The 25,359-nt window shown below is 40.6% G+C and overlaps 1 protein-coding gene across 2 annotated transcripts in view; it reads left to right on the forward strand.

Annotated features, from left to right (window-relative positions):
• The window catches only part of micu2 (mitochondrial calcium uptake 2), a 515,235-nt gene that overhangs the window by 253,819 nt on the left and 236,057 nt on the right, over positions 1-25,359 (forward strand). For both annotated transcript variants that reach the window (XM_041199666.1, XM_041199667.1), the window contains one exon: positions 15,937-16,093. In XM_041199666.1, the coding sequence (XP_041055600.1) occupies positions 15,937-16,093 (157 nt within the window). The remainder of the gene's footprint in view (positions 1-15,936; positions 16,094-25,359) is intronic.

Genomic DNA, 25,359 nt, shown 5'->3' on the forward strand with positions numbered 1-25,359 from the left:
TGGCACCATGCTAACTGATATTGTAAATAGTTCTCTCTTTTTGAATACTACACCCCTCCATTTTAAATCTATTTTTATTTGTTCACGAGATGTGGGCATCACTGGAAAGGCCAGCACTCATTGCCCATCTCTGAAGGGTTTAGATTAAGTAAAAAACGAAGCTGCTTCCAATGATTGATGTGGAAGTAACCAGATAGCACAGATTTAAGGTGATTGGGAAAGGAACCAGAGTGATATGAGGAAAAACTTTTAATGCAATGAATGGTGAGGATTTGGAATGCATTGTTTAATAGAATGGTGGAAACAGATTCCATGCAGTTTTCAAAGGGAGATTGCATAAATATTTAAAGGGAAGTAAATTACAGGGCTCTGGGAAAAGAGGGGGTACATGAACTGGATTTCTCTTTGAAAGAGCCAGCCAGACTCAATAGGCCACGTGGCCTCCTTCAATGCTGCACTGTTCTATGATTGATTCTGTTACATGTATGATTCTGACTTGAGCCTCGTAGATGGTGGACAGGCTTTGGGGAGTCAGGAGGTGAGTTACCCTCAGCAGAATTCCTAGACACAGCATTTATATGGCCATTCGGACCACAACCATGATCTCAATCTTCTTGTTGTTTGCCATCTTAATTCTCCATCTTGTTCCCTCTCTGACCTTGCTGTGTATAGCCTACTACAGTGTTCCAATGAAGCTCAACACAAGTTTGAGGAAGAGCACCTCATCGTTCGATGCAGCACTCTACAGCCTTCTGGACTCAACATTGCGTTCAACAATTTTAGATCACAACCGCTATATTTTTTTTTGCTGGTCGGTCTTGCCTTGTTTCTTACTGTATTCCTTCATGTTGCATTCCAATGGCTGCTATATAACCATCCATGCTTCATCAGGACACATCTTTAGTTTCTTTACTATACCTATTTCCATTCTCTTTGGCTTTTGCATCTTGAAATCTTTAGTCATTTAATCTGTCCTGCACTTCAGCCTATCGCAGACCTTCCCTTTTGTTCTTCTTGCCCCCCTCCCTCTTTCCCCCCTCACTCTTTCCCCTTCCACTGGCATAAAACCTATTACATTTCTCTCTTCCTTTAGTTCTGATGAAAGAGAATCTCGAACTGAAACGTTAACTCTTCCTCTCCACAGCATGCCTAACTAACAGTTTTATTTACATGGCTGGTCCAGTTAAGTTTTTTTTTCAATGGTAACCCCAGGTTGTTGATGGTGGGGGATCCAGCGGTTTAATTATGACAAAAGCCAAGATATTAATGCAGATAAAATAGATATAAATGGTTTTTGAAACTCATCACTGCAATTCACTCTCAGTCACATAGCATGAGCAATAGTTTTGCATCTAAAAATCTCACGGTATATCTTAAGAGACCACACATGGCATTACACAAAATTATAGATAAATTGGTTAAAATTGTAAGGTTGTAGTTTAAATTGAGGAATTCCAATGTCATGTTCCTATGCCATAATGATTTCTTGGTATCATCAATGTTTCAGGTGTCTACTTTAACTTTTTTTATATAAAGCGGCATTCATAAATAAAGTTCACAACAGGAAATGATCACTGACTGCTATTTTCTCCAAGACCTATTGTTCATTCAAATAGAGCACATGTAGGAGATAATGTAATCATTTATTGTTTTCTCCTAGAGGATAGTCATGTCCAAGAAGAATGTGTAATCTTGTTTTCAGCACTATAAAGGAATGAAATGTGTATAGTATTACGAAATAGCAGCGAGAAGCTTAATGGCTGTAATGTGCAGCCTTAGGCCTCTGATCATTATAAATTACTTGAGATTTGCTCTTGTGGTTTATGTATAGAATACTAAACACCAGGCAATTATGGTAATTTAGTTGATAATGTAATATGCTTTTAGAGACAGAAGTGTATTTTAATAGACATCAGAATTCCAGAGGCTATTCTATTTGGTAAATATTACAAAACCAGATCCCTACATACAATAGGTTCAGACGACATTTTTGCCCAACCTTCTTCTCACAAAAAAGTTATATATTTTATGTAAGCTATTAAACAGTTCTTCAGAGTTGTGATAATTCCCATTCGAAAATTGCTTGAAATTTTTATTTAGTTTCTTGGGATTAAAATTGTTTTGACAACACATTAGGTGATGACGTAGGAACAAAAGCATAGTCAGGTCTGATGATGGCTAATCTCAAAGATGATTTTCACAATTCGGGTACTATAAATATTTTATTTTCGGCAACTATTTATTAGTTTACAGCGCCTTACCATGCAGAGTATAACCTCATGAGGACAATTTATTGAATACAACCTTGTAACTTCCAACTGTTTAATTTTTATGTGCAACTCAGCAACTGTGCAAGTAAATAAATTTAAGTTGTGCAACCTGCTTTGAAAAAAACAGTGATAAAATTTGTGGATGTTTTGTTTTGGTGCTACACCTGACAGCAAGAACTCACAGTCTCCTATTCTTTAGTAATAGAATCAACCCAGCTGTAGGGAAATTTCAGTCTTTCTGAACTGGTCCTTTTCCGATATCAGGAATAACTTTAATTTTGTAATATTAACCTTGGATAGTTAAACATACCATTCTCCTTTCACTTGCCATTCTCTGTTCTCCCTCATTCAAATTATTTTCTTTATTTCACTTTAAAGCAAATATAAAATAAATGAAAATACCCAGTTTTAGACGTATTTTGTGATCTTTCCCCAATTATTAGACATAATATAAAATGCTTTGCTCTCCTTCTCCAGCTGCCTGCATCCATTTTGAAGATGAGAGTCATATCCAAATAATTAACATCTGGTTGAAAAGCCAAGTCTAAATGCCCTTATTTTATATGCCAGGTGACCAGGTCAAGCTATAATTTATAAGCACCAAAGAGATAAATGCTACTGCAGAACAAGCAATCTCGTCTCACTAAACAATAATGTGCAGTTCCAACACCCGAAAGGTTATAATTGAATATATATGGCGTTTTATATTGTCAGTGGTACTTAAGTCCACTTCATAAACCTGACATCTTCACCCCTCTCCTCAAAAAAAAATACTATTGACCCCACCGTGCTTGCAAACTACAACCCCATCTCCAATCTCCCTTTTTTCTCCAAAGTGTTTGAACGTGTTATCACCTGCCAAATCAGTGTCCATTTTTCCAGAATTCGATGTTTTAATTCCTCCAATCAGGTTTCCGTGCATGCCACAGTACCAAAACAGCCCTTAAAGGATGCCATTTGTGACCTGGATGTGACTGTGACAAAAGTAAACGATCTCTTGTCCTTTTTGACCCGCCTGTAGCCTTTAACATGGTCAACTGCACCATACTCTTCCAATGCTGTTCCACTGTACGTCCAGTTAAATGGGAATGTTCTCCTCTGGTTCTGTTCTTATCTATCATATCTAAAGCTTGTCAACTGTGGCTTAATTGGTAGTACTGTTGCTGCTGAATCAGAGGCTTGTGGTTTCAACTCCCACTCCACGACTTCAGCAGAAAAATCAAGGCTGGCTGTCCAGTGCAATGCTGAGGAAGTGCCACATTTTCGGAGGTGCCATTTTTCTGATGTGATGTTAAACCCATGCCCTTTCTGCCCTCTCAGGTGGACTTTAGGATCCCAGAGCTCTAATTTGAAGAAGTGCAGGGGAATTTCTTTTGGTGTCCTGGGCAATATTTATTCCTCAATTAACATCACAAAAATAGATTATCTGATCATTATCAGATTGCAGTTTGTGGGAGCTTGCTGTGCACAAATCAACTACCACCTGTCCTACATTACAGCATGAACTTCACTTCAAAAGTACTTCATTGGCTGTAAAACCCTTTGTAGTCATGAAAGACGCTATGTAAATGCAAGTCTCTTTTTTAATTGTAGTCAGAGTATCAGTTTCAATGGCTTCTCTTCCTGCTCACTCACCACTGCCTCTGGTATCCCCCAAGGATCAATCTTTGGCCCCCTTCTATTTCTCATCTACACGCTATCCGTCAGCGACATTATCCAAAAGCACAGCATTAGCTTTCACATGTACACTGACGACACCCATCTCTACCTCACAACTATCTTTCTCGACCCCTCCTTTCAGAATGCTTATCTGACATCCAATACTGGATGAGCAGAAATATCGTCCAATTAAATATTGGGAAGACTGTACCCGTTATCTTTGATCCCCACTCCAAAACCTCATTCCCTAGCTACTAACTCCAACCCGCTTCCTGGCAACTGTCTGAGACTAAACCACACTGTCCACAACTTTGGTGTCACATTTGACCCGAAGATGAACTTTTGACCACATATTCACACCATCACTAAGACTGCCTATTTCCGCATCCTATTTGTAACATCACCTGACTTCGCCCCTGCCTCAGCTCTGCTGCTGCTGAACCCTCATTCATGCCCTTGTTACCTCTAAACCTGACTATTGTAATGTATTCCTGGCTGATCTACCCACTGTAAACTTGAGGCCATCCAAAGCTCTGTTGCCCATGTCCTAACTTACACCAAATCCCACTTACCTACCCTTGTGTTCGCTGACTTACATTGGGTTCCAGTCAAACAATATCATCATTTTAAAATTCTGATCCTTATTTTCTACTCCCTCCATGCCTTCACCCTTCCCTATCTCTGTAATTTCCTCCAATCCCTCACCCCTCCAGATACCTACACTGGGTCAAGGTGGTCATGACTTGGCACTTGTGTGATGCACATGGACTCATAGAATGTTTTCAGCATAGAAGGAGGACATTTAACCCACCTTGTCCATGCTGTCTCATTACAAGAGCAATTCACCAAAATTGTCAGCCCAAATCATGGGTGTTATTGATAACAAAAACAGAATTACCTGGAAAAACTCAGCAGGTCTGGCAGCATCAGCGGAGAAGAAAAGAGTTGACGTTTCGAGTCCTCACGACCCTTCAACAGAACAGACTGTTGAAGGGTCATGAGGACTCGAAACGTCAACTCTTTTCTTCTCCGCCGATGCTGCCAGACCTGCTGAGTTTTTCCAGGTAATTCTGTTTTTGTTTTGGATTTCCAGCATCCGCAGTTTTTTGTTTTTACCTCGGTGTTACTGATAACCCTGTTACGAACTGGTCTGCACAGTTTCATTATTAGAGGAGTTATAAATGAAGCTGAATACTGCAGCATTGTCAGCAAACAATTCCAGCGGTTTCCTGGGGCTACGATGACTGCTTCCAACAAATCCATCCATCATGCTCTGTATCAAGTATAATGCAAACCTTTGGAGGGTTTTACCTTTGACCTTGTTGTCTCCATATTTTTCAAGCTCCTTGGTCAACTGCTGCCTTGATGTTGGGGACAGCTACTTTCACATTGCTGCCATTCAGCTTTCATATCCATATCAGGATTGAGGTGTGATAAGGTCCAAGGCCGAGTAATTCTGGTACAATCTGAATTAATTGTCAGTATTGCTCAAGTTGGCTTCTCACAATGGCCCTATTACCATCTTCTATCACTTTACTGTAGACTAGGAGGAGGTTGATAGGGCAGTAACTAGATGAGTTAGATTTACCCAAAGGATGTACCTGGGTAGTTTTACCGCAGTGTCAGGTAACTGCTAGTGTCACAGCTGTAATGGAGCATCCGTTGTGGTTTTAATTAGAGGCACAGTACAATACTCCCCGAAATGGCCACTCGGAACATCAAACTATGTAATGCCAATTATCACCACTATTTGACTTCTTTATTTTATGAACCATTGCAACTAGGAATAATTGCTGAGAGCTTCATCAATCTTGCTACCGTGGGGCCCAAGTTTTGCCTTTAACATATGTTGGATACAGCTTTTAAGTTAGATAGCTCAACAACATTTTCTTAAGAGCTTTCCAGATGGAGAGAAATTGACTTCAGTTAAGCATGTTAAAACATTAATATTAATATGTAGATATATATGTATAAAATAAACATTTATATCTGTCATATATATATGTTTGTAGTTGTTTGCCACGTACTGCAGGATGGTGTTTTTTTGTGATTTTACATTGCTCTTTGGTTTAGTGATTGTTAATGATTGCCGCACCCCACCTTTGCCTTCCTGGGAGATCCTCTAAGTATCCCAATAGACCACCTGATAAGACTACACTTCTGGGAAAGCTATTCAAAATAGCCCTCTTGTTAAAGCTGCTCGGGAAAAATGCTGGGTGAAATCATCTCAGGACATGGACTTCATGAGAACCGAGTTCCAGATTGCCCAAAGACCCAGACTCCCTGCCAGAAAAGAAAACTTTTTAAATATTAGGAAACAGCTAGTAGTTTTCTTTACTGGTATCAAGAACACAACAAAAACCTGCTGCTACCTTTTGGTCCCATACGTGCCAGATTCTACGTGAAGCTGAATTTCTGCCCAATTGAAAATCATGAGTGATCAGATCTCCTCCATTGGAGAGGCAAAGTTACTGTCAGAGTGGGGTTTCTCATATTACTGGTGCAGATAGTTTGTTAGGAAGCTCACTTCAGTATTGGTATAAAAAGAAAAAAACAGTATCCCAGAAATAAGATATAAAAGCAGAAAATTCAACAAAGATGTAGCAAATTCATCAGCACCTGAAGAAATAGGTTATTTGGGCACAGATGTTTTGGAAGCTAAATTGCCAGTGTTTAATCCATGTGTACCAGTTGCTCCAGATGGCTGTTTTTCTAAGGCAACATACAAAAAGTTAATGATATAGTGCAGTTTCATGGCAATGTTAAAGACTATTTCAGAATGTTTAAGAACATGAAAAATAGAAACAGGAGACAGTCACATGATGGAGTGATGCAATGTTTCTTGAAGAGGCAGGCATATTGAAAATATTCCATATATAGTCAGCTGGCGTGCTTTTATCCAGTGGTTATGTGGAGGATGATTATTGCTATGCTTTTGGCCAATAAACTATTACGGTATGAGCATTTTTTGTTCTAAACAATTGATAGTAGTATTAAATGTTACAACCACAACTGTATATGCAGGAGATTCAACTTTGTTGCCACTGAAGACCAATTTTTTTCATAGATGTAAATAAACTGAAATAGTTTTAAGTGCCAGGAATTTGTCCTTTTGCAAGAACTCAATTTTTTGTGTGCAATTAATAAAGAGTGGAGAAGAATCTACGAACTATAATATACAAATAACAAAGCTATCACTTTATATTTCTTCCCTTCAGCTTTTGTGGACTAGGATATTAAAGGAAGTAGCTTCAGAGATAGTGGATGCACTGGTAGTAATCTTCCAAGAGTCCTTGGATTTTGGAAAAGGCCCAGAGGACTGGAGAATGGCCAATGTAACACCCCTATTCAGATAGGAAGGGAGACAAAAAACAAGTAGCTATAGGCCAGTTAGCTTAACATCTGTCATTGGGAAAATGTTGGAGTCTATTTTAAAGGATATAAGAGCAGAATATTTAGAAATACATAATCTAGTCAAGCAGAGTCAGCATGGCTTCATGAAGGCGAAGTCGTGCCTAACAAATTTATTAGAATTCTTTGAGGAGGTAACAAGCAGAATAGATAAAGGGGAACCAGCAGATGTAATATGTTTGGATTTTCAAAAGGCGTTCAATAAGGTATCGCACATAAGGCTATTATTTAAGAGCCCATGGTGCTGGGGGTGGGGGTGAGTATATTAGCATGAAAAGAGGATTGGCTAACTAATAGAAGACAGAGAGTTGGGATAAGGGGGACATTTTCAGGATGGCAACCTGTAACTAGTGGAGGGCCACAGGGATCAGTGCTGGGGCCACAATTATTTACAATATATATTAATGACTTAGATGAGGGAAGTGAATGTACTATCGCCAACTTTGCGGATGACACAAAAATAGGTGGGAAGACAAGTGGGGAGGATGACACAAGGAGTCTACAGAGGGATATAGACAGGTTAAGTGAGTGGCAAAAACTTGGCAGATGGACTATAATGTGGGAAAATATGAAGTTATGCACTTTGGCAGGCAGAATAGAGGAGCTGAATATTATTTAAATGGAAAAAGACTGCAGAAGGCTGCAGCACAGAGGGATTTGGGGATCCTCATGCAAGAATCCCAAAAAGCTAACATACAAGTTCAACAGGTAATAGGGAAGGCAAACAGAATGTTGCCTTTATTTCAAAGGGAATGGAGTATTAAAATAGGGAAGTCTTGCTAAAACTATACAAGGCACTAGTTAGACCACACCTGGAATACTGTAAACAGTTCTGGTCCCCTTATTTAAGGAAAGATATACTGGCATTGGAGGCAGTCCAGAGAAGGTTCACTAGGTTGATCCCGGGTATGGAGGGATTTTCTTAAGAGGAGAGGTTGAGTAGGTTGGGCCTGTACTCATTGGAGTTTAGAAGAATGAGAGGTGACCTTATTAAAATATATAAGATTCTTAGGGGGCTTGACAGGATAGATGCTGAGAAGTTGTTTACCCTTGTGGGAGAGTCTCGGACCACAGGGCGTAATTTCAGAGTAAGGGGTCACCCATTTAAAACAGAGATGAGGAGGAATTTCTTCTCTGAGGGTAGTCAGTCTGTGGAATTCTTTACCACAGAGGGCTATAGAGTCTGGGTCATTAAGTGTATTCAAGGCTGAGATAGAAAGATTTTTAATCAGTGAGGGAATCAAGGGTTATGGGGACAAGGCAGAAAAGTGGAGTTGAGGATTATCGGATTAGCATGGTCTCATTGAATGGTGGAGCAGACTCGATGGGCTGAATGGCCTACTTCTTTTCCTATGTCTTATGGTTTTATAGATTAAAAATGTTGGACTACCGCAAACAGCTTTTTACCTTTCCAAGATTCAATAGAGCTGATTGAGAGTGCTGGGAAAGACATAAATGGAGAGTAGTTTTTGCAAACAATATCTAACTTGCCAATACATCAATGACTTGAAACTATATCGCCATTCCTTCATTGTCACTGGGTCAAAACCCTAGAACTCCCTCTCTAACAGCACTGTGGATGTATTTACACACATGGACTGCAGCAGTTCAAGAAGGCAGCTCATCACCACCTTCTTGAGGGCAATTAGGGTTAAGCAATAAATGCTGGCCTAGCCAGTGAAGCTCACATTCCCTGAAAGAATTTAAAAAAAAATGACATGATTGTGTGCGTTTTGGGATGTTTTATTTAACTGTGATCTAAATCAACTTTTACTACCTAAATATCTTAATTTGAATAGATGTCCAAAAAACACTGCATTGCTGATGACATTTTAGTATTAGGACAGAGGAATGAGACTGTTTATTGTTCCTCTTTATTCATTTGCATCTGTACATATTATTCCAAATGTACAAATGGAGGGTGTAATCTAACTTTTTGCACTGGATTCACAAAACTAATGTTATTTTCATGAAATTCCTCAAACATTCTCAAATACTTCTTGTAGCCAAAGAAAATAAATAATCCTCCGTCAGGACTGTGAACACCTGTTGCTTAGTTTCATTGGAAGCTTGCAGAGGTGAGTTAACTATAGGCTTCTCTGCTTCCATCCAGCTTTTTACATTGTCCAGAACTGTGCATTATGTTGTATTTGCCATTGGTACTTGTGTTTAGCTTGCAAGAGAGCATCAATCTGTAGTATTTCAGTTGCCGCAGTGTGGTTTTCATGGAATTTAATTAAATTGTAGTTTTTTAAATTGTAAACAATTTACATGTTTATTAAACATGGAACCAACAACAAACTTTTAAGAAGCCATCATGACCCTTAGGTCCTCAAGAACACCAGCATTGCTCTTTTAATTCAGGGGTCAACAATCTGGCTGGCGCCTTGATGATGAGTGCTAATCCCAGGCTGGCTTTGATAATAAATCCTGTCTATATCTCCTTACTAATATGAAAAAAATGGTCTAATGAGGTGCCAGATCTTCTATTATTGTGAAGGACACCAGAGCCACTCTGTAGGCTCACTTTTGCTGCTTCCACAGATCAGGGAGAGCATTGCAGTACAAAACAGTCATAGCACAGTTCCTGAGATCTGAAACAAAAACAGGAAATGCTGGGAACCTTCATCAGGTGAGGCAACATCTGTGGAAAGAATAGAGGAGTTAACATTTCAGCTCTCAATCCAGGATGTGACTTTTGTGGTACCTCTATTCCCACCATTACAATCCACTGTGACTCTCCAGCAACCCCATGATTTATGAATCACCCAATGGCAAACCTTTATGACAATAATGGGATCCCTTTTAAGGATTTCAGTGGACTGGTGAATGACAGAGGTTATGAACAATCAGGAAGTTCTTAGGTGGAACAACTTTGCCCACTTTCAATTTATTCCTCCTCCTCCACTCTACGTCCTCCTTCTCAACCCCTGTTTTTCCATCTTGTTTGTGTTCCAAATTGTTTGTACCACCCATTCTAAAGGAAAATCAAAAAAAATTGTTTAGAGATGTAATACTTTGGGATACATTTTCACGGGGCCAATTGTGTTGCTTGTGATGCTGTGGTCTACAAACTATGATAATGCCAGATATCTGATGGGTTTGTCAAAATTACAGATGCCACAGGCTTCTAAGCAGATTGGATGTGAATAAGGAAACTGAGCTAGACGTTGAGCTGTATACCAAGATTCTGCACCTCTGTGTCTACTCAGTTAACCCTCCCAGACTAAGAGGCCAATAGAGTTCAACCTCCCGTGTTGGCATTTGTGGAAGCCTCAGAAAAATGGCTTAGCTGGAGGAAGTAAATTTTGCTTAAATTTGGGTCCAAACTTTCACTCTGTACCTTGCAGGAATGCAACCATTCTTAGAACACTAACACAATAATTATTAAGGCCTGAATCTTCTGGTCGGCATGCAGGCCCCGACTCTCCCTTCTCCCTCCGTCCGCACAGGGAGTGCTCAGCGCTTCTGGGTGCACGTCACGCTGGGCGGGCCTCAATTGGCCCACCCACGTAAAATGGCAGCGCGCAGCCGATCGCGGGCAGCAGCCAGCTGTGTGCCTGCTGCCGCCCAGCCCACCCAACGGGGAGAAAATTCTCCTCTAAGTTATCATGTCTAATGTATGGAAATAAATAAATAAACAAAAAGCTAATTTTATGATACCGAATTGAGGTAAAATGTTTGTTAGATCTCCACTGTGTTAGCCAGCCCTTAATATGCCCTTTTATTTTAATTAGCAAATAAGTCCTCAAAATTACTAAATTTTTGACGGCACTGAATTGTACAGCTGAACCTAATTGTGGCACATATACTTAATGTTTTAGGATTACACAATTTTGGATTAAATTGGTTTTTGATGTAGCTCACATTGATCGTCTTTTAGTTGAAATAGTTGATCCTTGCATTGATTTACCACAAGAAGCCAACTTTGCTCAAGTGTTTATGTGCTGAAAGATTATTGTTAAACACACAAACACATTCCTGGCTTCAATCAGTTGTTATATCAGTTGTTATCATGTACCTGTCAGGAGCTCATTATTTTAATGAGTCCTGTGGGACCAAAGCAGTTGTGAAATCCCACTGCTCTGAATTAGTTGCTCTTTCATTTAAGATTGTATGTTGTGAAATGTTGAGTATTAAATTGAAATGACCAACAAATGTTGTTCTTGTACTTATAGTTTTATTTTCATTTGTTTTATGCCAAGATTGGTAAACTAGTAACTCAGTAAATTATGACACAAATTTGCAGAAAGTAAAAGAAAAATGAAGAGATGTTGAGAGGGATTGATGATGAGAACTTTTAAACAGCAAATGAATGGGGCATAAATGTAGTATTCTGATGATGAGACTCACGTTAATAGCAAATCATTATCTGATTTGATGTCTTTAGCATTTTGATTGCATTTTTTTCCTAACCATGTGACAAGATTTAGATCTTGTCTATGTAGCTCCCGATGCAGGTGGTACTTTACCAGGAGTAATGGATGGAAACATTAGAGTCAGTAATCCCAGCTATCCCTTTCACGTATCCCAATGGCAATACTCTGGCAAAAGTCAATGTGCAGGTCTCTAATTGATATGACCAGTGAAATTATTCAAATAAAGTCACAAAAATAAAAAGATAAATTATCCTGTTGTTACTAGCTCAACTCGTAACCTGGGAAACTCTCTAGATATAGTATGGCACTAACTTCAAAACTTGTTTTAAAAATTGATGCACAGAACTTTGTTTATTGGAGCCAAGTACTCCTTGGCAAAATTCATTTTGAGGCAGTAGGAACGTAAAATTTGCAAAACCCTATAACCTATGTATCATAATTTTAAATATGCAATCTAAAATATTTTTATTTCTGACTAATAATTTGCAGAATTTTAATTGGCATGTGTTTTGCAACTATCACCCTGCTAGGGTTACTTTCTAATCCTATTAGATCATCTATTAGCAAAAATTCACAAGCTTCCAAAAGACTTTAGTTTGTTTATTTCCAATTTTTTCCCCTCTTTCACCATTGCTTTCAAAATTAGATCTAAAAACAATTGGGAGGGAAAGTAAATACTACACCTTTCTCTTACCTCTTTTGGATACCCTTCAAAACACCCAATTCCAAACTAAAAGAACAGTTAAGAGTCTTGGTCCCAATGCTGAGCCATTGTACACTAACAGCTTCTGAAAAGATCAAGAATAATAGCTTTCCCTAACAGCACTGTGGGACTGCTATCACCACAAGGACTGCAGCAATTCAAGAAGGTGGATCACAACCACCTTTTCAAAGGCAAATAGGGATGAGCTATAAATGCAGGCTTTCGCTGTGAAGACCATAATCTGTAAATTAATCAAAAAAAGAACTTTGTGGGCACAAACTCACATCCTACTTCGCCATGGCACAGCACTTTACTCCATTTCAGTTGGATCCCTGAATGATAAACAATACGCACCAACTCAGAAACAGTATAAATGAACACATTTAAAAATTTACAATTGCGAGAATGTCTTGCCTTTACTTGCGTGCAAGAAAAAACTAAGGTGGTACATTCAAACATAATGCCAACAGATGGCACTTTCTCCCATGGCAGAGAAACACCCAATTTGACCATATTCCATTAAATTTGTATTTTCCTAGGTTGAAAATGTCATTAGTAGTGGATGGATGAAATGGCTGTAGGTCAGATTTGCCAAATTTACAAAGTAAATTGATAATGGCTTGCAGGGCTCAAATACTGCTGTAATGAACATTTATTTTAGTCTACACTTAGCTCAAGAGATCTACAAAAATCTATCCTAGACCTCTTATTTCTTTTTTCTGCGAACATAAGAAATAGGAGCAGGAGTAGACCATATGGCCCCATGGGCTTGCTCCACCATTCAATACGGTCATGGCTGATCATCTGTCTCAATTCCATTTGACTGCCTGCTCCCTATCTCCCTTAATTCCATGAGAGAACAGAACTCCATCTAGTTTAGCCATGAATATGCTCAACAATGGAACATCCACAATGCTCAGGAATAGAGAATTCCAAAGATTCATAACCCCCTGAGTAAAGTAATTACTCCTCATCTCAGTCTTAAATGATCAACCCTGTTTCCTGAGACTATGGTCCTGTTTTCTAGATTCCTGAGCCGGGAGAAACAACCTCAGCAGCTAGACCCTGTCAAGCCCTTTCAGTATGTTTCAATGAGATCACCTCTCATTCTTCTAAACTCCAGAGAGTATAGCCCAATTTACTCAGTTTCTTACCGTAAGACAACCCTCTCACCCCTGTACCACCTCCAATGCAAATTTATAAATAATCAAGGGTCAATTGAGCTAGTCAAACAGCCAATTGACCCCGATAATACTCTGCCCACACCATAATACATTTGGTGTGGCAGTTGGACTGAAGTGGCCAGACCATTTTTGTTAAAAAGTTTTTAAAAGGGAGGGACGGAAGAGGGGGAACTATCTTCAGGGGATGTCCTTTGCGCATCAGGCAGCAGCCCCTCTAAGATAGTGCCCCCCTAAGATAGTACCCCCCCTTTCTTCCTATCCACCTGCTCTCCAAATCCCACTCCTCAGCCCCCCTCCCTAAGCTGCCCTCTCCTCTCCCCTCCCAATACCCCGGACATACCTTACTCCAGGATCCATTGGGCTGCCTTCTTGGGACAGGTTGCAGTCCTAGCAGTGCCCACTAATGAGACTTTGGAGCTGCTAGCCAATTTGATTGGCTGGAAGCACCCAAAGGTGGGACTTCCTCCTCAGTGAGAGGTGGAAGTCCCCCTGACAGACAATTCAGCCCGCCAGCAGCGCATTATGGCTGCAAGGTGGACTGGCATGGAGTGAGTCTGCTCACCCGTAATTTGAAACCCTTGGCCTCAACAATGCCCTCCACAATTGTAGCAAGACTTCTTTACTCTTATACACCAATCCTCTTGCAATAAAGACCAACATGCCATTTACCTTCCTAACTGCTTGCAGTACCTGCATACTAACTTTGTGTTCCTTGTACAAGTGCACCCAAGTCTCTCTGAATATTAACTTTCACAGCTTTTAAAAATATTTCACTTTTCTATGCTTACTACCAAAATGAATAACCTCACACTTCCCCACATTATACTCAATCTGCCACCTTGCTGTCTGTTTATTTAACCTCTCTATGTCTCTTGGCAGCCCCTTTGTGTTCTCCTCACTGCTTAAATTTCCACCTAGCTTGGAATTATCAGCAAACTTGGAATTATCACTCTCGTCTCTTCATCTAAGTCATTAATATAGGTTGTAAATAGCTGGGGCCCCAACACTGATCCTTGTGGCACTCCAATAGTCACAGCTTGCTGACTTGAAAATGCCCCATTCATCCCTACTGTCTGCTTCCAGTGCATTAACCAACCCTCCACCCATGCTAATATATTATTGTGGTGGAACAGGGAAAGGAACAAGCAACAGTTGAAGGCTGCATTTGAAGTGGAGCTTGTGGAGAAGATGTGACCTTTGGTGTCTCTCTTCTCATTCCCCTCTCAGAAACCTGTGCATTCCCACCCCTCACTCATCATTTTCCCTAAACCTTCAATTGCCTCCAAACTTCTCAACATTCCTGCCAACCTTTCCGTCAGTATCCATTAGCTGCTCCTGTCCTATATTCTGTAGATAATATCATACAATTGTGGACAATTTAGGGATTAGAGGTGGTATTAAATGTCATTAATCCTAGCAGAGACGGTAGAACATTTCCAATCAAATGAACTCACTTAATCAATTCCATCATCTCATCTACCCCTCCCATGCAATGCTATCCCCTCCCTCCCATATAACCCACTTCCTCCCGTGCCATGCCATTCCATCCCTATGCCATCCACTCCTTCCCGGTTGTCCCACGCCATCCCCTGCCTTGCATGCCACCGTCTCCAGGCCACCCCTCCCATGCCACATCTCCCTCATCACGCTCTCTCTCCCATGTTATCCACTTTGTATTCCTTTCTAGCTGTCTCTTATAGCAGTCCCCACCCACCCCTTCTTCATATGCTTTCCCCATCTTCCATTCCATTTGTCCCTGCATGTACCCAATTTTCTGCAATCCTCCCACCAGTATCATAACCCACCCCCACATCCCCACCATTCTGTCCCCAATCCTTCCAGCCAGCCTAACTTTGTTGTTGGGCTGCACTTATCTTCCACTGTTTTTTACTCCCAACACCGCCATCACCACTAATCTTCCCTCCCATGCTATTAAACCAATTCCCACTCCACCCACTTTCCTCAATCTTTCCAATCAGTGTTACTTTGTTGTTGGGCTCCCCTTACCGTCCTCTGGTCTCTTTCACGACCAACCCCTGCACTATCACCTCCACCACCACCAACTGTTAGCAATCGTCGTGCATCATGGCCTCCAGTCCTCCCCATGCCCCACGTGACTCCACATGTGCCCTCCAAATCATACCACTGACCAATCAGAAAAGTGCAGACAGCAAAAGACTGCGTATTTTTATAGATTTAATTATGTCTGCCCCTTTTATTATAGTAATGGTGAATAAATGAAGTATGAAAACTTAGATAAGCGAGCTTAGACTCTGGAATTTAATTATTGTTAATGCAATTATTGTAAAACGTCATTTTTTTTGTTTAAGGTCCAAAATACACTGAAAGACAATGCTAAAGAAGAACATGGATGTGCTGCAACTTGCAAACAGCGCTTCAAACAGTTTGCCTCAGTTGAATATGAGGGTGAATTATACATGACTCCAAGAGATTTCTTGTTCTCAGTGATTCAGGAATGTATGAACAGTAAGTTGAATATTTTGTGACAATTACTGGTGAAAGCTGGTGCATATTCCCTGAAAGTAACTGAAGTTTAAAATTTTTTATGATGCCTTTTTTCCAAAATAACTAATTCTGCTGGCCTGATAAAGTTTAAAAATAAAAGTATAAGTAATTTAAAATGTATGTGCTTAGAATATTGTGTGCTTTTTTTTTAGGGAGTATTCAAAATGAATGAATAAAAACGAAGGTTTAAACTTCTTTGACAGAAAAAATGTTTCAGAGTGTCTGGCATTTTGCAGTTCACATTGACAATAGATGAATAATTTTGCTTATCGATCGACATTTTGTGAAATGATAAATGGTAGAAAATTTGACTTATATTTGTGCTTGGTCCAATACAGAAACAATATTTAATTAAGAAATCTTAAGACATTGGTTACTGTGTTTTGATTGACTTAAACATGCAAATGGTAGTGTATGCATATGTTACATGTTTAAGCTTCACCTACAACAGCTGAAGTCAAAACAACCTTATGTAGACTTTACCTTTATGACGGGCCCAATTGCCCTTTAGAAAAAAGCCTACCTTTCAGTAAAACATTTTGAAGTTCATCTTGTATCTGAACATACAAGTATTTGAATCTCTTTTTAACTGAATGCAATAGTGAGTCTCATACTGCTTCTAAGCCCTCGCAAGCTGTTTGTAAAATGTATTATTTCAAGAATATCCAGTCTATTCTTCATTTAATTTTTTTAGTGTTCCTAATGAAGTGTGTTGGCTCTCAGATTGTCCAGATGTAATGTAAATAAGGAATTTCAATGAGAGTTTGAAGTTCATTCGGTTGACAGTCAACTAAAAAGCTGAAGACTTAGCATTTATTTAAAGGACAGAATTACTTGGGACTTCTGGAGAGTGGATGTGAGGCAAATGGGAAAGAACAAAAATGTTGGTGCAATGAATTCCACCAACTTTCCACATTATTTGAAGTTTTGAAAGATTCTTCTATCTGTAAGAAGAATTTCTTTTTGAGTTGTCAGTTGGCAGGTGGTGAATAATGACATGGATGAAGGGACAGAGAGCAGTGTGTCTAAGTTTGTTGATGATATAAAGTCAGGTGTAAAGGTAAGCTGTGGGAAGGAGCAGAGAGGCTGCAAAGAGATATAGACAGGTTAACTGATTGGGCAACAAGATGGCAGATGGATTATAATGTAGAGAAGTGTGAAGTTATTCACTTTGGTCGAAAGAATAGAACAGCTGAATATTTTTTAAAAGGTGAGAAACTTATAAGCATAGGTGTTCAAAGAGACTTGAGTTGAGCTCATACAAGGAATGCAAAAAGTTAACATACAGGTATAACAAGCAGTTAGAAACACAAATGGCATGTTGGCCTATATTGCAAGGGGATTGGAGTACATGTCTCATCTGACACCTTAACAAAAAACATTTTCTCTTCCTTTCAGTTGTTAAAGAACGCAAGCTCCAACAACTTATTGATATCAATGCCCATCTGGGACCCTCCACCCCTTCCCGTTCCTCTGACCCCATCCCTTCTTCTAATCCAACCCCTTGCCATGTATTCACCATACACTCTGACCTTCCACTCTCTGATGCTGAACCTTCTGTACTCAGCAAAGGGCTCAATTTCATCCCCTTACGTCCTCACCTCAATGAATTTTGGGCTTGGTATGATGCTGAACTCTTTTTCTGTCACCTTCGTCTTCGCGCTCACCTCTTTGGGCAGGAGTCCTCCCCCCATTCAACGGATTCTTTCACGCACCTCCAGTATTCTTCCTCTACCTGGACCCCTCCCTCTGGCCTCTTACCTGTTCTTGATCTGTTCATTAAGAACTGTCAATGTGATATCAGCCGTCTTAATTTCTCTGCTCCTCTTGCCCATTCCAACCTGTCTCCTTCTGAGCTTGCTGTACTCCATTCCTCAGGTCAAATCCTGACTTTGTCATTAAACCTGCCGACAAGGGTGGTGCTGTTGCCTGGTGCACAGGCTGCGCGCCAGCTCTGAGACACTTCTTCCTACCTCCCCCTGGACCATGACCCCCCCACCAAATATCAAGCCACTGTTTCCAGGACTGTCACTGACCTCATTTCCTCTGGAGATCTTCCCTGCACAGCCGCCAACCTCATAATCTCCCACCCCGTACAACCCACTTCTGCCTCCTTCCCAAAATCTACAAACAGCACTGTCCCAGTAGACCAATTGTGTCAGCCTATCCTTGCCCCACAGAATTCATTTCTTCCTATCTTGACTCCATTCTCTCTCTCACAGAATCACAGAATTGTTATGGTGTAGAAGGAGGCCATTCGACCTATCATGTCTGCACCGGCTCGCTGAGCGTTTTAACTTAGTGCCAATCTCCTGCCTTTTCCCTGTAACCCTGCACATTATTTTTATTTAAATAATCATCCAATGCCCTCCTGAATGCCTCAATTGAATCTATTTCCCCACATTTCCAGGCAGTGTGTTCTAAACCCTAACCAGTCGCTGTGTGAAAAAGTTCTTTCACACCTTGCATTTGCTTCTTTTGCAAAACACTTTAAGACTGTGCCCTCTGGTTCTCGATCCGTTTACGAGCGGGGACAGTTTCTCCATATCTACTCTGTCCAGATCCTTTATGATTTTGAAAGCTCCTATCAAGCTTCCTCTTAGCCTTCTCCTCTCCAAGGAAAACAGTCCCAACTTCTCCAATCTTTCTTCACAACCGAAGTGTCTCATCTCTGGAACCATTCTCGTAACCCTCTTCTGCGCTCTCTCCAATGCGTTCACATCCTTCCTATAGTGTGACGCCCAGAACTGTACACAATTCTCCAGTTGAGGTCTAACCTGTGTCTTACATAAGTTCATCATAACCTCCCTGCTCTTGTACTCTGTGCCCCTATTAATGAAGCCTAGAATACTTTAGAAACAGCTCTCTCTACCTGTTGTGCTACCTTTAATGACTTATGTACATATACACCCAGGTCTCTCTGCTGCTGCAGACCCTTTAGAAAAGTAACCTTTATTTTATACTGTCTCTCGATGTTCTTTGTACCAAAATGTATCACCTCACACTTCTCCACATTGAACTTCATCTGCCACCAATCTGCCTGCTCCACCAATGTGTCAATGTCCTTTTAAAATTCTACACTGTCCTCCTAACAGTTTACAATTCTCCCAAGTTTTGTGTCATCCGCAAACTTTGAGACTGTCCCCTGCACACCAAGATCTAGATCATTTATACATATCAGGAAAAGCAAGGGTCCCAATCCTAATACCAATCCCTGGGAAACTCCGCCATAAACCTTCTTCCAGCCCAAAAAATACCCATTAACCATTACTCTCTGTTTCCTATCCCTCAGCCATTTTGTATCCATGTTGCTACTGTCCCTTTTATTTCATGACTTCTCTTTGTGCAGTCTCTACCCACCTATATTCGTGATTCCTCTGATGCCCCACGTCATATTAACAGTTTGCAGCTTCCTGGCCCTAACCGCCGCCTCTTCATCATGGACATCCAATCCCGCTACAGCTCCATACCCCACCAGGTTATTCTGAGAGCTCTCCTGCTTCTCCTTGAACAGAGGCCTGAGCAATCCCCATCCACCACTCTCCTGGCTGAACTTGTTCTCTCATTGAACAATTTCTCCTTAAACATGTCTCACTCCCTCCAATTAAAAGATGTGGCTATGGGCACCCACATGGGTCCCAGTTACGCCTGTCTCTTTATAGGGTATGTGGAACATTCCTTGTTCCAGTCCTACTCAGGCCCCCCTCCCACAACTCTTTCTCCGGTACATCAATGACTGTATCAGTACCGTTTCATGCTCTCGCCTGGACCTGGAAAAATTTTTTGATTTTGCTTCCAGTTTCCACTTCTCTCTCACCTTCACATGGACTATCTCCAGCACTTCCCTTCACTTCCTTGACCTCTCGGTCTCCATTTCTGGTGATAGACTGTCCACCAATATTCATTACAAGCCCACTGACTCCCACAGCTACTTCGACTACAAATCCTCGCACCCTGCTTCCTGTAAGGACTCCATCCCCTTCTCTCAGTTCCTTGATGCCGCTTTCCAAAATGGCTCTTCTGACTTGTCTTCCTTTTCCCTCCATTGAGGTTGCCCCCCACCCCCCCACTGTGGTTGACAAGGTCCTCAACCATGCCTGACACATCTACCGCACCTCTGCCCTCACCCCTTCCGCTTCCTCCCAGAACCAAGATGGGGTCTCCCTTATCCTCACTTTTCACCCCACCAGCCTCCGCATTCAATGGATCATCCTCCAGCATGGTGCCACCACCAAACACATCTTCCCCTCACCCTACTGTCAACATTCCATAGGGACTGTTCCCTCCATGACACCCTGGTCCAATCCTCCATCACCCCCTACTCCTCCTCCCCTTCCCATGCAACCTACTCCTTTACCACCTCCCTCCTCACTGTCCAAGGCCCCAAACACTCCTTTCAGGTAAAGCAGCACTTCACTTACACCTACTTCAATTTTGTTTACTGCATTTGCTACTCCCAATGCAGACTCCTCTACATTGAGAAGACTAAACGCAGACTGGGTGACTGCTTTGCGGACACCTTTGTTTTGTCTGCAAGCATGACCCAGACCTACCTGTCACTTGCCATTTCAATAACCATCCTGCTCTCATGCCCACATGTCCATCCTTGGCCTGCTGCAATTGTCCAGTGAAGCCCAAAGCAAACGGGAGGAACAGCACCTCATCTTCCAATTAGGCACTTTACAGCCTTCCGGACTGAATATTGAGTTCAACAGCTTCAGACCATGAACACTCTCCTCCCTCTTGACCCCTTTTTTAATTAAATTTTTATTTATTTATTTTTCTATTAAAGTTTTTTTAATATTTATGATTTGTTCATTTTTTTATCCTTTTCTCCAAAACCCCTCCCCCCAAAGGGCCATCTGTCACTTGTTTTTATGTTTTGCTTTCAAGAGTGCTGACCCTTGTACTGCTGTTAACACCTTTTGCTGTCTTACCTTTATGCCACTCTCAGCATCTTCACCACGACCATTAACACTCCCTTTGTCTTGTGTCCATGACATCTTCGTCAATCTCTCCTTAGTTGTCACTTATCCTTGACCTTCTATCTCGTTCCACCTGCTCCACTCTCTCTTAAAAGGTATAAAATCCATCATATTTCTACTTCTCTTTAGCTCTGAAGAAGAGCCATATGGACTCAACATTAACCCTGTTTCTCTTTCCACAGATGTTGCCAGACCTGCTCAGTTTTTCCAGCATTTTCTGTTTTTATTTCAGATTTCCAGCATCTGCAGTATTTTGCTTTTATATTATATATAACAAAGAAGTCTTGCTAGAGTTGTACAAGGTTTTAGTGAGACCACATCTGGTATACTATGTGCAGTTTTGATCTTCACATTTAAGGAAAGATGTACTTGCATTGGAGGCGGTACAGTGAAGGTTCACTAAATTGGTCCCTGGGATGAGGGGGGGGTTGTCCTATGATGAGGCTGAGCAAATTCGGTCTATTTTTTCAGGAGTTTCGAAGAATGAGAGGCGATATTATAAAAATGTACAAGATTCTGAAGGGGTTTGATCAGGTAGACGGTAAGAGATTGTTTCCGCTGGTTGGGGAACCTAAAACATGCGGTCACAGACTCAGGATAAGGGGCCAATCATTTAGCACTAAGATGAAGGGAAATTCCTTCACTCAAAGGGTTGTGAATCTGTGGAATTCTCTACCCCAGAGGGTTGTTGATGTTCCATCATTAAATACATTTAAGGCTGGGGTAGACAGATTTTTGGGTTCTCAGGGAATCAAGGGATATGGGGAATGGGCAGGAATGTGGAGTTGAAGTCCAAGATCAGCCATGATTGTTTTGCATGGCAGAACAGGCCTGAAGGGCTGTATAGTCTACTCCTGCTTCAATTTCTTATGTTCTTGGAGACCAGTGGTGAAGCCAAATTCAATGATAAGGTGCTCCCAGCAAATGGCTTACTTTGCTTTCCCTGCCTGCCAAACCTAGAGAATCAAAGTAATGTTAAATTTCCACACCAACTACACATAGTGAATGTCAAAGTACATATACCCCTGCCTGAATCATCTTCGGAGCTTCCTGGAGGTGATTTATTTGTTTGATATGCTAATTTTTTTCCAATATTCTGTTCTTGTCTCCATTTTATTTTCGTAGTTCTGACCAGATGGGTGGGTGGAATAGTAGAGTGGCTTTATCACAAGACTGGTAATACCATGTCCTGAGCTAATGATCCAGAGATATGAGTTCAGATCCCACCACGGCAGTTGAAAATTTTAAATTCAGCTAATTAAGTCAGGAATAAGAGGTAATTGTCAGTAATGGTGACCATGTAATCATTGGAATTTTGTTTAAAAAAAACAATCTGGTTCACTAATGTCCCCTAGAAAAGAAAATCTACCGTCCATACCCAGCCTGGCCTGTATGTGATTCCAGACCACTGCCCTGTGGTTGGTTTCAGAACAGCCTTGTGAAGTGGCATACAGCCATTTGGAATGGGCAATAAATGTTGGCTTTGCAAGCATCACCAACATCCCATTAATGAATTTTTTAAAATGAGAAATCAAGCCAGTAAAGTAAAACTGTTTAAATGCGCCAGCAATGTTCCTTTTAACTGAATTCCTAATGCTAAAGTACCCTAAAGGTGGCATTATTAATATACCTGTTTTAACAACAAAGTAAAGGCAGTGATATAATTGACAAACAACCTCATCTTCTCCAGTCCCCTGCTTCGTACCGCCTTAATTACGTGCCAGGTCATCTCCCACATAATGTCCCTTAAAGACTCAGCCAAAAGATATTGAAAGAAGCTACAAGGATGTTGGGCATTGTTGTTTTTAAACATCATCCACATTTGCTGATGAAACAAAGATAAGCAGTATATTAAGCAGTGGGAAGAGTAAAATTACAAAGCAATATTGATAGATTAAGTGAATGGGAAAAACTGTGGCAAATGGATTTCATTGTTGGAAAATGTGAGGTCATCCACTTTGGACCAAAAAGGATAAAACTGTTTGCTTTCTAAATGGTGAAAATCTCCATATTCACCCTAATTACTTGCTGACCCTGCATACTCATCTTTTGTGATTTATGCACTAGGACACCCAGGTCCCTCTGAATCTCAGAGCTCTGGAATCTCTCACCATTTAGATATATTGTTTCGTTTTTATTCTTCCTGCCAAAATGGACAATTTCACATTTGCCCACGTTATACTCCATTTGCCATATCTTTGCCCACTCAATTAACTTATCAATGTCTCTTTGTAGCCTCCTTATGTCCTCTTCACAACTTACTTTCCTACCTATCGTAGTGTCACCAGCAAATTTAGCAATCATATCTTCGGTGCCTTCATTCAAGTCATTTATATAAATTGTAAAAAGTTGAGGCCCCAGCACTGATCTCTGTGGCACACCACTCTTACATCCTGCCAACCAGAAAAAGACCCATTTATGCTTACTCTCTGTTGACTAGCTAACAGGAAATCTTCTATCCATGCCAATATGTTACACCCTACACCATAAGCTTTTATTTTCTGCAGTAGCCTTTGATGTGGCACCTTCTCAAATGCCTCCTGGAAATCTAAGTATAATACATCTACCAGTTCCTCTTTATCCACAGCACATGTGACCCCTTCAAAGAATTCCAATAAATTGGTTAAACATAATTTCCCTTTCACAAAACCATGTTGACTCCGCCTGATTGTCTTGAATTTTTCTAAGTGCCCTGTCATAACGTCTTTAATAATAGTTCTAACATTTTCCCTATGACAGATGTTAAGCTAACTGGAGTTTCCTGCTTTCTGTCTCCCTCCATTTTTGAATAAGGGAGCTACATTTGCTAATATCCAATCTAATGGAATCTTCCCTAACTCTAAGGAATCTTGGAAAATTAACACATCAGCCATCTCACTAGCCACTTCTTTTAAGACCTTAGGATGAAGTCTATCAGGACTAGGGGATTTATCAGCCTGCAGCTCCAACTATTTGCTCAGTACCACTTCCCTAGTGATTGTAATTTTCCTGAGTTCTTCCCTTCCTTCCATTTCCTGATTTATAGCTATTTCTGGGCTGTTGTATCTTCTGTAATGAAGACCGATACAAAATACCTGTTCAATTCATCTGCCATCTCATTTTCTGTTGTTAATTCACCAGATTCACTTTCTATCGGACCGATGCTCACTTTGTTAACTCTTTGGGATAGAAGTTATGCTTCAGCTATACAAAACCACGGTTAGACCACACCTGGAGTATGGTGAGCAGTTCTGGGCACTACAGCTAATGAAAAATATATTGACCTTGGCGGGAATGCAGCATAGATTTATTAGAATGATATCTGGACTCTAAGGGTTAAGCTACAAAGAGCGATTAAATAAACCAGAATTGTATTCCCTGGAATTTAGAAGGTTGTGGAGTGATTTGATTGAAATCTTCAAGGAATTAAGGGGAACAGATAGGGTAAATGGGGAAAAACTATTTCTGCTATTGGGGAGTCTCGGACTATAATCAAAAATTGGAGCCAGATTTTCCAGGAGTGAAAAGGATGAATGAATTTTGGAACTCCCATCAGCAAACAGTAATTGATGCTAGACCAGTTGTTAATTTTAAAACTGAGATTGTTGGATTTTTGTTAGCCAAAGATATCAAGAGATTATGGGGCAAAAGCAAGGTATATGTAGTTAGGTCATAGGTCAACCTGATCTCATTGAATAGCGGAGGACAGACTCCAGGATTTAAATAGACCATTCTTGTTCTTATGTTCCTATATGGTTAGTATAAAGACACAGGGAAGAGAGAGTCCTTCAGTTCCAGCTACAGCTATTAATTGCTTTGTGGAAATGGTTCAAGTCGTCATAGTAAATGATTTCACATGCATTCTCCATATAACTGTGATAACTTTGGTTTTATGGAGAAGGTTTCTCTAATGATTTGTAACATATTGGATATATAATAGTAATTTTGTTGTAGAAATAACTGAGTCCATTGCTCACCAATAAGTTTATTAATTTGTTTATAACTGGCTCGAGGGTTAAATAGCCTACTGCTGTTCTTTAGTTCAAAAGTTTGGATGTAAAATTTAGTGCCACTATGAAGGCCTACCTGAGGCTTCCATGCCCAAGAGGCACCAGTGGCCACCATCTCTTGTGTGAGATTAGTGAAGTGGAGTGTCACATGCAGGTACGCACCCATGTGTGCACCCAAAGACATTGTAATGCGTTACCATGAAGTCATTGATGCACAAGAGCCCCTGAACCAACAAGCATTATGAAGCAAGAT

This window comes from Carcharodon carcharias, chromosome 11 (assembly GCF_017639515.1).
Source record: "Carcharodon carcharias isolate sCarCar2 chromosome 11, sCarCar2.pri, whole genome shotgun sequence".
Taxonomy (NCBI): Eukaryota; Metazoa; Chordata; class Chondrichthyes; order Lamniformes; family Lamnidae; genus Carcharodon; species Carcharodon carcharias.